Source organism: Neodiprion fabricii, chromosome 2 (assembly GCF_021155785.1).
Source record: "Neodiprion fabricii isolate iyNeoFabr1 chromosome 2, iyNeoFabr1.1, whole genome shotgun sequence".
Lineage (NCBI taxonomy): Eukaryota > Metazoa > Arthropoda > Insecta > Hymenoptera > Diprionidae > Neodiprion > Neodiprion fabricii.
Window position 1 is genome coordinate 23,529,967 of NC_060240.1, and position 16,649 is coordinate 23,546,615.

The 16,649-nt window shown below is 33.4% G+C and overlaps 2 protein-coding genes across 9 annotated transcripts in view; one reads left to right on the forward strand and one right to left on the reverse strand.

Moving 5' to 3' along the window:
* Positions 1 to 16,649, reverse strand: part of LOC124175825 (venom metalloproteinase 3) — a 108,567-nt gene that overhangs the window by 28,462 nt on the left and 63,456 nt on the right. For all 8 annotated transcript variants that reach the window (XM_046556404.1, XM_046556402.1, XM_046556401.1 and 5 more), the window contains 7 exons: positions 15,232 to 15,295; positions 11,491 to 11,702; positions 5,892 to 5,981; positions 4,063 to 4,267; positions 3,786 to 3,915; positions 3,464 to 3,593; positions 488 to 630 (listed from right to left, as the gene is read on the reverse strand). In XM_046556404.1, coding sequence (XP_046412360.1) covers positions 488 to 630; positions 3,464 to 3,593; positions 3,786 to 3,915; positions 4,063 to 4,267; positions 5,892 to 5,981; positions 11,491 to 11,702; positions 15,232 to 15,295 — 974 coding nt within the window. The remainder of the gene's footprint in view (positions 1 to 487; positions 631 to 3,463; positions 3,594 to 3,785; positions 3,916 to 4,062; positions 4,268 to 5,891; positions 5,982 to 11,490; positions 11,703 to 15,231; positions 15,296 to 16,649) is intronic.
* On the forward strand, positions 630 to 3,757 carry LOC124175844 (homologous-pairing protein 2 homolog). Its single transcript, XM_046556435.1, has 2 exons — positions 630 to 869; positions 2,185 to 3,757. The coding sequence occupies exons 1-2, from the start codon at positions 720 to 722 to the stop codon at positions 2,635 to 2,637; spliced, it is 603 nt and encodes a 200-aa protein (XP_046412391.1). The 5' UTR covers positions 630 to 719; the 3' UTR covers positions 2,638 to 3,757.

The following is a 16,649-nucleotide window of genomic DNA, read 5'->3' on the forward strand; positions in this document are numbered from 1 at the left end:
GAGGGCGAGTTTGCTCGGCCGGTAAAAGTAGGGGTACTACATGACCTTAAGCCCATGAGGTCCTAGGGAATGGGCAAGAGACGCCTGCGGTGATCGAACGGCAAATAGTCCCTGTGTGAATCCCACAAATTCTTTTGTATTAAGCTCTAGTTTTTTCTCTCCGTGCATACTTTCACACACAAATTTAACGTGTGATTATTAATATTAACACGTGCTCAGCAGTTTGAGAAATAGTTGAAATCGCATCCTCAACTTTGTGGAAACCAGTACAACAAAAGATTCCTCGAATAAATTTTCATACCTAATAATCAAATTTCGAATCGAAAGTTGAATAGTAATGCGAATAGTTTTGCGCTCAAATAAATTTGTTTGCACAGTTGTTTTGTAAGATGATTGAAAAATCGATACGAACTACTTGAAAATTGTCGTTTGTTATTAACGGGTATTGATTTTGTGTTTATTTTGTTTCAGAAGTGAACACTCTTACTTTGTAACCGCTACTGCAATGTCGTAGACCGGAAGTCGCCTCTCGCGGAAAAGGTATTTCCCCATATCGGTCAAGGCAGCTGCTGAATCTATAGCATCTCGACCAACGCGATTCTGTTCCAAATACGGCGTAGCGTCTCTACCCTAGAAGAAAGAAGTTTCATTAATTGCGCCAAGTCAAAAACAAGGCTGCGGACGGTTCAAGTCTTCGCTTTACTGCGACGCCCAATGAAATGGCTACGAACGCAGTTTACCAATTTCTCAAAGTCCAGAACAGGCCTTACAGTGCGAACGACATCACATCAAATTTGCAGGAATTCAGTAAAGCCAATGTCAATAAGGCGTTAGACAATCTGGTCGAGAGTAAGAAAATATTCGAAAAGGTGCGTACGTCAAAGTAATCAGGGAAAGGTGGTAAAAAAAAATGGCCAAAAATCATTTATCAAATTATTATATCCGTAAGCTGTTAAGATATGTTTGACAATACTCGAGCTCGTCTAAGTTGCGGATTGCTCAAACTCTGAACGGTGCTAATTCGGTTTATTGATTATTCGGAACTTTGAATGGCATTCAATAATACAAATATACAAAATATTGTAATCACGAACCAGCGTTTGAATATCGATGCAACATTTCTAATGGCTTTAAGATGGTTTCAAATCTAATAGGTTGGTTTAATTCCATGCTTTGAGGCCCCATTTTGTTGGGAAAAATGTTTCCTACAAAATATTTTCGTCAGATTTTTTTTAGTAAATGGTCTATTTAATATTGAAATCTGTTGATCACAATCAGTAATGACACAACGTTGTCAAATTAAATATTCAACGATAACAGCGTTATAAAAAGATGGTTTCAATGTTTTGCTAGAAAATAATCTTCTGAATAAAATGAAACATCGCAGAGAGAAATGAAACTAATCTCCTGAGTTTTGAATTATTTTGAAGTAATTTGAAATGAAGCTAAGCTTTTGTTTATAATTCCAGTATTCTCTATTTTGATATTTACAAATATATCTTTGTAGCTCACAAATAAAACGATTTGACAAATATTTTAGTAATATTATTTGCGCCAGTGATAGTCAATACAAATGAAACAATATTCCTACCATGTAATAGAAATAAAACTGAGTACATTCGAACGACAAAAGCTGAGATATCAATAATTTTCGAAATGATTTTATAATTAGAACGTTCAATATGATAAAACCCTAGTGTTCTTTTCATCTAATTCTAATGTTTTTGAGCTTATTTTGCTCAACGTAAGGATCTCAAGAGATCGCCGAAAAGTTTTTCATCAACAATTACAATGAACCGTGCCTATTTTAAAAAAAATTAACACCGCTGAATACTTGATGTAACTCTTTATAATTCTGGTTTTATCCGTGTGATAATTTTATGTTCATACTTTCTCTTTATGTTCTCCAAAATTCATAAACTCATAAATCAAACAGTGTGGAAACACTCTGGCATTTTATCCATGTCAAAGTTTATCAGATCTGTCCATTCTTGGTACAGAACAGATCCAATTTTTTCACACCTGTCAAAGTTATAGACATTACTGTTGATTTGAGTGAAACCTGAAATAATTCATGTTTGCTTTGGACGAATTTCTATTTATTCTCTAATCAGATAAAAAATATAAAACAGTATTGTAAGTTTCTTCAAAAAACAATTATGGATTATTTTCCACTTGTTCCAGATTTATGGGAAGCAAAAAGTTTACTGCATCGTTCAGGATGGAACGCAGGAGCCAGAAGAATTTATGCGAATTCAAAGGGAACTAGACCTTTACTTGCCGCAAATTACTTCGAAGAAACTGGAACTTGAACGAGAGCTTCGTTCAAAAGAAGCCGAACTTGCAGCGCTGAAGTCAAGCTTGTCTCTTACTGAAGCGAAAAATGAAAATACTAGACTTTTGAATTCAATTAAGAAAATGGAAGATGAATTGGAAACCACAATTAGCAAAAATGGATCCGAAAATTTTGGCGAAGTGAAAACATGCTTGCTTAAAAAAATTGAAAATTATACACGCGAGTATTCAAAGAGAAAACGACTCTGTGCTGAAATAATTGAATCTATTCTTGAAGGATTTCCTGGGACAAAAAAAGGCCTGTACGAAGAAATCGGCATTGAAACTGTAGATTTGGGATGATTCGTACTTAAAAAATTAATACTGCTATCTTATTACGATTTTTATTATCTCTTATTTCGCTTTTTCACGACGAACTTGGAGTATATTTATTTTTAGCAAAAAATACTGAAAATGTGTTTTTTTTTTTGTCGTTTAATTCAATATCCTCGACTTTTTTCCCACAAATATTTCTGAATACTTTACAGTAGAGTGTGGAAAGTTTAGAAAAATAGTTTCAACAGTTTTTGAGTAAAAAAATAGAATAAACGCAACATTGCAGAACAGTCGGTGACTCGATATTTATATTAATTTTTTTTATTTTAAGCTACGATAACCATCGCACAGTACATTTTTCCTTGAGATTTTCACTGACAATGGATTATCATGTAACATTTTTGGTAATTTTTTTAATATCATATTCTCACCTATCCTTTTTATTTTTTATTTTTGTTTTTACTTTGAAACTGTAAAGATTACCGTTCCATAAAGATTCTTCTAATATCTGCAAATTTCCGAAAATGAGACAAGACAGGACAAAAACTGTAGAAAAAAATCTATGGCGTTGAATTCGTCGTAAAAAATTTTCTCGTCTTTTATTAGCTAAAATCATCCTACTTTCCTTTATTCAACGAATAGAAAATTATAATATGTATTTTGTAATTCCAAACTCTTTTCAAGCAGTTTAATTTAGAATCAAAATATAGTCAAATAAGATATTTTTTAACGTGATATGACAACCTGAAAGAGTATCGCATATGTTCATATGTTTGATAAATAAGTCGCTCTAAATTTTTAAGGAAAACAAAAGAAATATAAATTCTAAATTCGTGATTAATTAGTAACTTACTCTTGAAATAATAATACCCGCGATGCTGATGCGAATTTTTGGACCCTTCAATAATTTGTATCTCAAGTCAACTCCATTCCAGAATGAGACGAAGTACCTTTTAATCTGTACATTATCTCCGCCGTGTAGCCTAAGAAAATATTAACGCTTGAGTATTAATTACAGATATTATATGAAAGGAAAAATGGTGACGAAAATTTTTCACATGAAATATCTTCATTTTGTGAATTGCATATTTTTGTATGAAATGAACCATTAATTCTGATAGTACATTAAATGTGAATTTGATCAAAATTTCCGGTTGTAAAAATATTTCATTTACCTGTACCCGTCGTAATCTACGATACACAGGATTTCCGGAAAGATGGCGTATGGCGCTTCGCGCTTTGATCTACTACCGATCGATCGTTTCGATCTAAACCTCTTTCCCAGACGATCAGGCTCCATGAACGCTGAAATACAAAATATTAGATGTAATCCTGATTAGATTTCCAAAGGCACGTTGATTGATAACGCGTATAATTCATTTCTACTATAACATTACTAAATAAGGTGAAAAATGTTCAGAATGGCGATAATAAAATACTCGAAATACCCACCAAAATCACTGTAATCGTCGTCTTGCAGTGGCTGCGATCTCTTGTAAATGACGTGATGATGTGTGTGCTTTAGGTTTCTTTTCGTACGTGTAACGTCATCCTGCTTTGATTTCCCGTGCTGCGAATCTTGCGAATTTCTCACAACATCTTTTAAAATTCGTTTTGGTAACGGTCGTATCACTAATTCTGACCCTATATTTCCTTCCTGTAAATAATCTTCAAATTATCATCCATGCCTAGGTACATTAATTTCGTGGATACGTGAAATAAAAAATTTAATTATTTTAGCCATATTTGTTTAAGGTAACTTAAGAACGCAATTTTTGCTTGTCTCGAAAGCGCAAAATACGGCCGTGTTGGTTTTAAGGTTATGTAGTACTCCTGCCATTACCGACCGAGCAAACTCACCCTTGTTCTTCCTATATTAAATAAACAAATGATCGGAAATTGTTCAAATTTCGACGTTGCATTGCTTCTTTGTAACGAAATTTCGAAAAGTTACTCGTTTCTCGAAAATTGTCAAAAAAATATGTGGTTTTTTCACACATGTTACTAATTCCACATTTTCCGCATTTCGGGGGCCAAAAAGTGAATAGCTGAGATACTTTGCGCAAATGTGAGAATGTTTTCATGCAATATTGGGTTCGCTAAACGAGAAGTAGGAATTATAATAATTTCGCAAATAAAAGATGCTTCTTACGATCGTGTGGTGGAATAGTAACACATATCAAAAAACCACACATTGCTTTGATGATTTTCGTGATCTGAGTAACTTTCCTGAATCCCGCTGCAAAAGAGCGATGCACCATTGAAATTTGAACCATTTCCGATCATTTGTTTATTTAGTATCGGAAGAACACGGGTGAGTTTGCTCGGTCGGTAATGGTAGGAATACTACATGACCTTAAAATCCAATATCGATTATCGACATTTGTTATCAGGTCAATGACCTGCTATGAAATTTCGCTCACGTGAGAACGTGCTTTTCAACTTTGATATGCTAAAATACGAATGTTCTCTGTCGTAATCGATTTTGCAGTTGAACCAAACACTTTATGCAACATTGAAAAGTGTTCTTTGTTGTTCGGTATTTCCTGGGTCGCCGTCGTCGTGTATAAGTCCATCAAGATTCGGTATCGAGATTGAGAGATGCGGGAGGCGCGTTAAAGAGAGAGTGAAAGTGAAAGGTCAAGACACTTTGAGTCACTGATCAAAGTGCCTTTTAACAATGTGTCTGTGCCCTGTAAATTATTACCAACAACCCGAATCTCCAGTATTCCAGTCCTAACCAACCGATATAATTACCTATATCGACATATTATTTTTAGATTGCAGAGAAAGCAGACGAATCATAATTGTTGTAGTATATTTTTAAAAAACGATTTATGATTATTGGACATTTTTATAACAATTTTTTCCTGAGTTATGAACTTTCAGGAGAATTCTTATTCGATTTTTTCAACCAAATATAATTTGAAAACGAAATGAGATACTAAAAACAAGTGAGCATATGTTTTCTTCGTCTTTAGTCATGGGTTCAACAAAAATTACGAAATGAAATTGTTAATTAGAAACAGTTGACCATGAAATTTTACGAAAATTCACAATATGATAAACAATAATCGCGGTAAATTTTTTAGAAAATAAATGCTTGTTTCAACAAACAGCATGAAAGAAAGAAAATATGAAGCGTATGAAAAATTTTGATAACAAAATCTTGTCCGAATTTAAAAATAATGCCCCACCTATTAAAAACGCGTTATGAAACTATTGCCTTTTGATACAATGGCGATTCGAGACTGAATTGAGAAATACGGAGCGCAGCTTACCACGAGAACTTTTCCATTTTCATCTCGCCGAAGGAGAATAGACGCCATGTTGCTCCTGTCTTGGTAAATATCGCCTATATCAACGCTTCCCTGGAAAATGAAATAAATTTCATTAAAGGACGCCGCATCGATATTTCAAAAAAACCCAAGGTAATTCTTTGGTCGTGAAGAACGTCGGAGTGAGAAAGAATTTAAATTTAGTCAAAAACCTTAACATTTTTTGCATGACCGATGAAATCTAAGTTTTGAGCTAAGAAAAGCTCCTTAGATAGAGAAAAAACCACTAAAATCCGTTTGTTCGTTCTCCAGATATCATCCGAAAAAATAATTGATCACACAGTTAAAACTTTCGTAACATGTATACCACCTATTTTTCTTATTTATAAGAAGCGAAGAAATCTGTTTCTCAGAAAATTTACACAACGAAAATTTCAAGCCATGAATAGAAGTTGAATGTTTTTTTTTTTTTTATATAAGTTATAGTTCTTTTATTTAGAAGGTAACTGAAAACTGAAAGGATATTACTTTTTAATATCGATTAATTAATTAGTCATTCGTTGACATACACACTATATCAGTTTTTGCAGCCGATTGATTTATTTTGCAGAATTATTGTCAGATTGCGTGAAAAACGCAAATATTGAGAGAAAAATTCAATTTCTGAAACATCTAAAAATCGTCCATACAGTCTTTCTTTACTCAAATATAGGCATTTTGAGGTAACATTTTCATTTTAAAGTAAAGGGGTCAACCATTTGTTATCAATTTTTCTAAAGTAAAACAGCCGTAACTTCTATTATTAAAAATTGTTCCACTCCCGTTCATGGTTTGAAATTTTATTTATTCCCCATGGAATTATTAAAAATATTGAATGAGAAATTGAAAATAGCCAGTTTGACAAGAATCATGTTTTTTTTACTCAAAAATGAATGAAAAATAAGTTATTGAAAATGAAACAAATTTTTTTAGTGAACTTTCGTGAGAAAATGAGATTGAAATCTCCTCCTCAAAAAATCGATTCATCGTATAAAAGTGTTTCAAAGATTTTGTCCAGAAAAATCTTCAAATATATTTAGAAGAAAATTCTGAAGCATTAAGAAAGTTGCAATACCCGTCAAATTTTAGCAAACCTCTGGACCAGTTTGTGTCAGAGTTTTGGATCGCTGTAGAATTTCTAACAGTGTCCGCGGAATTGGGTGAAAATTATGAGAAACGCCGAGAGTTTGCCGTACAGTTTTCATAATCTTTCAATTTCATCGAAGAATAATGCATAGAAATATATTTTCACCCGCAGGTAGAAAACAAAAGTGTTGTAAAAACGTTCTACCTGAAGCGTGAAACCGGCGATAGAGAATCCCGAAAATAGCGATTATAATCATGAAATATATTGCCTAAGGTTTGAACCGTGATATTTAATAACTTTCCGCGTTGCCCAAGGCCATTTGTTTGTACATTTATTATCGGTTGGAGAATAAAAAGAGCAAAGCCGTAAAGCATGTAATGTATGCCGTGATTTTTGTCAACTTTGCCTCGACTCGGGAGTTTCCAGGTGCAGATGTAGGCAGCCGGTATTTGCAATGAAACGTGCCGGTGAATGGTAAAAGTGAAAATTCCGTGGCCAGATGCGTGACGGAAGGAGTGCGCGAAACAAGCGAAGTAGAAATACAAAAGGCTTAAGTAATGTTCCAGAGTGACGTCACAGCTCTTGGGAAGGAAAGAGAAATCTGGCATTCATTGCGAGTTCGATGATTTAAATTCATTTCGCGTAGACGCGTCGACGTTTCCTTGGAAAATATAAATGTCGGATGAATTACAAGACGTATAATTTCAAGTTTGTAATAATTTATGCACCGAGATTAATTCATTTATATACTCTGCTGAATAACTATTTGTTTAACGAAGGTCGGAAATATTTTGATAATTTCGTTTCCACAAACTTTAATCGTTCGTCATTTTATTCTAATTACTTTCGCGCTGTACGAATAATTTCCAAGATTTGACACAATATTTTACAGAAGGTTTTGTTCCGATGTTTTCAAAGTACCGACTAACGTATCGATATTCCAGGTTAATTTTGAGTAAACATTGTAATTTCTTACAAAAGTTTCTCGATAGTCGATTTATAAGGAAGATAGGTAATAATAATTTGATAATTTTTTAGAATACACTGTCTTAAAAATAAAGATTCGAAAAAACAAACAATTCTCCATATGCTGTATTTTTCTTCCGTCGCTATCCGCGATGATTATACAGAATCAGATGCGAAACATTATTGGTAAGTATCGAACTGCTTTTCGATATATAATACATATACGCACAGAGATTTCGCAAATAAAAAGTCCAGTTCTCTTTCCTGTGCCCAAAAATCTTGTTCACCAATATATGAATACCATAATTCGTATTCCCAATTCACACCTCTTACTTTTGCTAGGTGAACGAAATAGTTTTTTACTTCTGTAACGTAACACATCACGGTGCTAATGCCAAAACGGCTCATAATTATTTTACGCCCTTTTGGCTTTAGAGAGCTATCTAAAGCCAAAAGGGTGCTTTTTTGTTTGCCAATCGTTCCGTAGACTTCTTTTCGAGCTAAATATTGAAAAAAAAAATTTACAGGGTGTATATCTAAGTTTGAAGCCAAAAGGGCGTATATATTTTTGTCAATATTTAGCTTGAAAACAAGTCTACTGAACGTTGGCAATGAAAAAAAAAAAGAAATATACGCCCTGTTGGCATTAGCACCGCGATATAATATTAAAATATGTATATTATGTATCTGACGTTCCAATCGAGCAAGTTAGATCGTGAATTCAAATTTCCACGTTTGAATTTCTATCTTAGATTTCTCTCGATTTCGAGAGTGATACCTAGTTAGCTATTGTAAGTAGGAAACGGTGAAATTATGGCTAAATATTGCATTGATTCATAATTTCGTTTGCTGTAAGAAGACTTTGCAATTTTTTTTCAATTTCAATCTTTACGGAGTGCGGCGTCTAAACCTTAGATTTGAATCATGTACTTGGCACCAAATCTGATTTTAATATTTTTTGTACATCAAGAAAGTATTTTTGCGGCTAGCTATTAGGGCAGTCGTAAAAGGTCATTTTTAATCCCGACGTTCTCCGCTCCCCCTCCCCACCCCCAAATATGCTTCGAATAATTAAAAAATAATTCGCTAATTTTTTTAGATTTTTATCTCAACTCTAATCCGTGCTGCCATAGGGTTGATATTCCCATTTAACCCATTCAACGGAAAAGTAAATCTACCAAACGGACTTCGACGAAATTTAAAATTGAGAGGATTTTTCTTTGGTCGCTGATTACGAATCTGAAATCGAAATTTTGAAATTCAAAATAGCGGATCGAAGAATGCTACCAAGTGACTTTTGGGATGTTTGTCGGCCATATGGGATCCGCCATTTTGAATTGGTAGATTTGCTGTTCCCTTAAAAAGGTTTGAATAAGGAAATAAGCTCTCTTGCAGCACGTGTTTGATTTGAGATAAAAGTCTGAAAAAATGAGGGAATTATTTTTGAATTATTTGAAGCCAATTTAGGGGATGAGACAGTTGAAATTCAAATATAATCTTTTCAAAGACCGCCCTACTAGCTATTCCCATGTTTTTCGAGATGAAATAGAAATTTATGCAAGCATTGATCGTTTTAGTGTATTTGGCGAATGGTTTTCGCACTTGAGTTGTTTTTGAGGAAATAAGTAAGATTAGTGTACCAGTTATCGATGCTGTCCCAATTATTGACCGTTTTTTGTTGTATCTGTTTGATCCATGTAGTTCCAAAATTATCAAAAAATAAATTTGCAGTGTCTAACCCTCCAGCAATTGGTTTTAGTCATTGTTACGTCCTCCAGACCTTAGATTCTTTTGCCAGACCCTTACAGCTACCTTACACCCTGCATCTTCTTCTCATCATCATCTCACTCCCTCGGTTTCCATACCGTATCAGCAGAATGCTCCCTCTACTTCTCCACTGCCACTAACGAGTCCTTTGCATCCTTCCCCCCCAAGTACTTACTCTTAAGTCATTTTTCATTCGGCCAACATCTAAATTCACCTTTCTTCCGATGCACTCTCCATATCTTTGACAATAAATCAATTATATACTCCGATATTGAATTCCTCAAAACAATAGCCGCTCGTCGCGATCTCAATCATTTATCCCGTAACGTCATCGAGAAATTCACAATTTGTGCCGTTGATTTATCACTTTGGAAAATGAAAGGGCCAATAATTGGGTCTAAACGTGTCAATAACTGGTACACTTACTTTAATATCTCTATGAGTATACCAGGCGAAAGACTTATGGGATTTGCCTTTCTTGTCCATCTCTTACTTCTCGATCAAAGATATTTTTGGGGTTATGGTGTTTGAGTTGGTAAATAACCTGCTCGCTGATAAGATTTAGATAAAAAAGGAAAAACTAGGTGAATCTGCATTTGAGTGTTCATTTGCCTGAGACTGTTACGGTATGGAGTATATTATTACTGTACTTGTACTTTCATCTGTGATATATGAATATGTTTTCAAATCATGAACCCTTTCTAATATGCATACTATACATATAGAGTCAGATGTTTATGTTTAATTCTCCGACATTCTTCGTACCTGTGAATTATAATCGTGAATCACGAAATATGTACAGTGAGGTGTCTTAAAAAGAATTCAATTTTGATTTTTCATGCTCCTACCCCTCACGACTTGAGGTTTGATAGAAAAAAACATCCTCGCGAAGAGGGAGCTCTGCAAAAACTTTTTGGATTTATTCGTTTAGAAATTATAAAAAATCAGCAAATTTAGAATAAACAAAGTATTTATTTGATTTTTTATTCTTTTAATTTGAAATACAATCCCTGTGATGAAATTTTTCCATCGAGAAAGTTGGTCATAGACGTTAATTGGCTGTTGATGGGAAGAGAATAATGAGCAGCGGCTTCCACTTAAGCTACAGACCTCCCACTACGCGCGGGTAATTTGTTTCATGAGAACTCAAGTTTTGAGGGGTAGGTGCATGAAAAATCTACATTTTCTCTTTCTCGTTTTGAGATACCCTGACGCACAGCTTGAAAAAAGTAGGTATACACCGAGAAAACCAAGCATTTGATTTGCATTTATTCGATTCATGTGAAACGGTCAAACTTTGACTAAATTTGATTTTACCAAAACAAACTTTTACTTATAACTGTAAGATGATAAATTATTCAGTTGGATTGACAAAGTTTAACTGGATCTGTAAAAAAAAAAGCTGTCAACTCAATCGATCGTTACAGTGATCGATTCCCCCTATGCAATGAAAATTGGACTCGTTCGATTAAAAAATTATTTATTTCGCAGATGGAAGGAATTATTCCATAAGGTCCATAAAAGTCGTTAGCTAATTGAAAGTGTGAAATTTCCTGAAACGAATTAAAAATTTCAACGATTTGTTACTTCTTCAAGTCTGATAACTTTCCTTTTAGTCTACAACGAAAAATTACGTCTCGTTTTTATTGTACACGATACTTATACAAGTCTTCGATCCGGCTAATTGTAAGAAGAACAGGACAAAAACAAAACAGTGTAATTAGAATATTTTCTCAGCAGTACCTCGGATACGTCAACGTAATGAAGACCGTCTGGTTGGGAACTGTTTTTCTCGACAGTCCAAATCGGCAGATCCTTCGCAGGTAAGAGGCCACGTGTCGGCTTTAAGGAGAGATTGTAATTTTTTCCGAAAGCTTGAAGCTCCAATTCGGGCTCAGAATTGATGCTCCTCTTTGGCAACGTGTGGCGAATCGGTATCACCTCGTATTCAGGCACTGAAAATGATCGTGAGAAACAAAAAAAAAAGTTTTATTTTTTCTGTATATTTATTTGTTTTTTTTTTTACTTTTTTCTCAAGATAATGAGTTAAACTTTGTTAGTTGTGTAATTTTCTTCGACGTTCTTGTTATTCGATTTACCCTTCCAATACTCTCTGTCTTTCACAAAAGTGAGTGAATTTTGAAAATTCGTGTTTCGACAATCAGCCATTAAAATCAATTCGGGTTTGTTTTATTCAAAACTATTTAGATCGAGTCTTATTTACATGTTTTCTTACTAACATCTATCAATAGAAAGCATATTTATTATTAGAAGGTTATCTGCAATAACTTTAAGGTTTTATTAGACGGGTATTCTCAACCAAAAGTGAGTCTCGGTGAGAATATTGAACACTTCGCGAAGAGTTAAAAATATGAAAAGAAATGATTCATAACCAAGTTAATAAGACAATTCGTTTTGAATAATAATAATGCTACATAGTTGTTAAGAAATTGTTTAAACAAAGATTTATGTAACAAATTTTTAGTGAAATTTTTTGATTTCTACAAAATGAATCTATTGGTTATACTAAATATCTATGAATTTTTTTGGAATTTTTGGCGATTTTGAATAATTCCGTTTTCCAAAATTTTCCAACGCTCTATTTATGAAACAATTCGTTACATACCTCTAAAATTTCTTCAGTGTAATGTATAATCATTTACGAAACCCTATCAAAAAATTCAGATCTTTGATCCGTTTTTCAAAATCGCTGAAAATACCAAAAAAATGCATAGGTGTTCAGAAAACTCAATATATTCATTTCGCATGAAATTTAAAAAATCTCATTAGAGATTTGTTACACAAATTTTTTTTCGAACAATTTGTCAACATTTTTTTGGCATTATTGTTATTCAAAACGAATCATCTTATCAATTTGATTATGGTTGATTTTTTTTGGATTTTCATCTCATCACGAAATATTCTCACCGAAACTGATTTTTGGTTGGGAATATGCGTCCAATAAGACCTTAATTACTTTGCTGGGTGACAGGTTATGCCAACTGATTTACTTCAAATCTACAAACAGTATTTTTGGATAGTTTATCTTCTTTGCCATAACCCCATCTTTTTAGGTGTCGAATTTTTCATTTGTTAATTAAATTGAAAATTCGTATGTCTTGGACGAAAAATCGAATTTCAGCTTTAAGTGGCGGTCATTTTTCTGAGATAAAATTTAGATCACAGAGAATAAACTATCAATGAATACTGTATAAATTTGTAAAAAACTGGTTGATCAGTTTTTGAGATGTGGGCACTGCAAAATATGACACCGATCGAAATGGTTTACTTGTTCAATTTACATACTTTCGAATAAAACGAACCTAATTGAATTGAATTGAATAATTGACTGTCGAGGTATAACTTCCCAAAATTCACATTGTTTTCCAGCCGTCCACTCGTATACCTATACTTTATATAATATATTGGGTATTCTACGTGAAATAAGCCAGTCTGTGACGCTGATCATTTTGAAATTTCTTATTTTGTTTGATTACACGGCAGTCCTCGCCCGAAAAAGTACACAAAATTGTTTTTAAAAATTGATTTTTTCAATAATTTTTCTCTACAAATTATTCGAGCCCTCTACGAAAACGATGATCAGACGATTTACACAATTTGTAAGATATGAAACGATTATTTCAAGCCTAAAATAAAAAAAATGGGATCCGAATTTTTCAATTTTTTTCAGAAGGATTTAAATTTGTGATCTTAATAATTTCGACGTACTTAATTAGACAAGTATTTTTTATGGCCAAATTTTTCTAAGGTTTCTTAAAATTAAACCATAATACGGAAGATACAAAAGTTTTTTCATCTAATTAAGTCGAATTTATTGGGAAAAAAATGCGAATGCTCCTGGAAAAATTGAAAAAAAAAAACGGAATCCCACTTTCGGTTTAGTCTTTCAATATTCGTTGGACGTTTTAGTATTTGTACGCATTTCTGCAAAAATTAAATAATTCTTTTTCAGTTTTCTTGTATAATTTTCACAAAAAAATTGTTAACTCTAGTTGGTCACGCCTCAGTAGTATCGCATAACGCTCACACGGGGTGAAATTCGCCACAAACGCAATATGTTGCTTGAAAAATGAGTTCTGAAAATCTAAAAAAAAAATATTTAGTCATTGGTTAAGGATGGCAGAAAAATTTCACTCAGTTTTCCTCACCGAAAATAATTAAAGAAAGTTTCAAATGTACGTAATTAAGTGAAAAACGTGTGTAAAAAAATTCTCAAATGATTATTTTGAAGCTAGAGACATAAACTTCAAAACGCATATTGTGCGTTTGGTTTATACCAGTTTTTTTTGCAAAGACATATCTCTTTAAGGCGACTCGCGTCGAAATTATTGAAAATTAACTTCTAACTCAAACGCCTGCATGGTGCAAAATCATTTATTATCCATTTCTGCTCATCTTTTTAAAAACCCGTTTTTCAAATTTTAACGAACATTGAACGAAATTTCTCGGACAATTTTTTTACGATTCATGAAAATGCAAATCATAATACAAAGGATTGTTGAATGATTGAATGATATAGCCCAATATGTAATAACTATCCTGAAGCTCATACCTCGAGCTATAAATCGATTTATCTAACACTTTTTTAAACCATTTGAGGCAAATGCGTTGAAAATGCGTCTTTTTACAGAATACTTATAATTGTGAGAAGGTAATTGTGGGGAATGAAAAAGTGGAAGTCGGTAATCTTGGGTCTTAGGGGTCGCTGAAAGCAATCCAACATCAGAAGTTCAAAATTCGAAATGGTGGTCTGAATATGGTGGACTGAAAATATAAAAATTGCTGATTCGCGCCTATTGGATCCATTATTTTAAATTTTGTAAATTTGTCAGATCCAACCCCATTTCTGAAATCAGCGACCTCGAAAACCCTTATATACCCAGTTTCAAGGAATTTGACTGCAAGGAAAAATTTATGCTTCAAAGGTTAGTTTTTGTGAACAGTGTAAACGAAAAAAAAAATGGACAAGACAAAATCTCAAATCGCCAGCGTCACGGTAGGCTGGGTGATTTGGCACGAGATACTTCGTCAACAAACACACGTTGCACAACGCCGACTCTAATGGGTCAATACTCTCGCAATCTGCAAATGATACGAATTACGCAGAAATTGCAAGACTGATGGAGATGACATGCGTTGTTTAGAGCTACGAATAGGACATTTTTCTGTCAGTCAGTTAACAGTTTGTCGTCAACGTTCCCACGAATTTCTGACAAATGTCGACGCGCAAATTTTTGCTTTTCGTTATTTAACTGTTCTGCGATATTTGACGAGTAAATATTGATTCATTATCGGAATGATTCACGACAGTTGTATTACAAATAAATTTTGCTTCGCCTTACGAAAACGAAATAGATAAAAAAAAAGAAGGAAAAATAAAAAACCGCTGCAATCAATCTTGAGTGTAAATTCATGGAGCATGTATTTATAATTTACGCTTCGACTGTAATTTCAAATCATTACCCAAATCTTGTTGCTCGGTGTGGAAAACTGACAGCATCTCTTCCGTTGTCATGTGTTTGTGTATCTGGAACATAAATGATATTTTATTTTAGCTAAATAAAATTTGTCTTTTTTCATTAATTGTAATAAATTTTAAATGCATTGGGGTGTAAAATAATAATGAACTGTTAAGGCTAGCTTAGCTGCGAAAACATTTCAATTTTGGTATACATGAAAGTTGAAAAGAATCTTCTCGCGTGTACACAATTTCAGACCAGGTCGTCGACCTCGTAAGGTAAGGAAAAAAAACATTCCAAATCGCATATATTTCTTTTGAACGTCATTGCTTCAAAACAGATATAAATTTTTAGCAGACAGAGTTTATTAAAAAAACAAACAGTAAAACTTTGCGAAGTTTCAAAATATCACAGTAAATCATCAGGTTCACATCGGATCGGAGTTGGTGGAACGGGTTTCAAGCAAGTTGATAGTAGGTTACAAAACAGAAGAAATCATGAGATGAATTTTTGCGAAGACTTTGTATCAATTGAAAGGGGCGGAAATAATTTTCAGAACCTTTCAAAGATTTCAGCAATCTTACTTCGAATTTGAATTTCTGATAGTTTTACAGTTCTTTTGGGTAAAACTGTTGAAAAATTTCGCATGATTTCTGTAAGAATTTTATAGAAATACATGAATTTCTTTGTAAGAAAATTTTATTTCAGCAGATTTGTAGGAAAACTGATATTTTTGGCAATTTTTTAAAACATTTTCACGATCCTAGTGTTATTCCAAATATTCGTGTACCGATGCGTTCGTACTTATTCAAACTACATTACAAAAAAAAAACACTAATTTCGACTGTTTTTTTAAAACTTTCCACTTCCTCTCAGAAATCCATCTCAGATCTTCACAACGTGGCACCGTAAAAAAAATACACAGAAGTACCAGGACTCCGATTTTTGCGGACTTGTGATGTGGATTGAAGGTTTGAAAAAATATGAGCTTTCTCTATAAATTGGTCTGATTTTTCGTACAACTTGGTCGGGAAACCGAAAACTCGGACCTTTTGAGATCTTCATTGAAAAGAGCAGTTTGCAAAGAACCAAAGCAAAAAAAAACACCCTAAAATTTCTTGAAATCCCTAAAACATGTTAAAAATAATTTGTACTTTTCCGGGAATAATATCAATTTTTTCTCAATACTGTCCGAAAACATTGTATCATTTGGAGTAAAAGAAAAATGAGAAATTTTCATTGCAAATATCATTCCATGCTCTCGCGTCTCAGGTATCCGACCCTGTTGAGAAGATGTTGGTACCTTAATAGGTTACCAGTACCCATTAGCATCAACGCACACTAATTCATTACAAATTCTGATTTCTTTTTCTTTTTTTTTGCAAAAATTTAGTCCTGCAGTGGAATAATTATAAATATTGT

Bases quoted from the DNA above. Each gene is read 5' to 3' on its own strand.
- LOC124175844 (XM_046556435.1), top strand. From the start codon at position 720: ATGGCTACGAACGCAGTTTACCAATTTCTCAAAGTCCAGAACAGGCCT. The intron at 870-2,184 runs GTGCGTACGTCA...CACTTGTTCCAG, and splicing joins GTAAGAAAATATTCGAAAAG to ATTTATGGGAAGCAAAAAGT.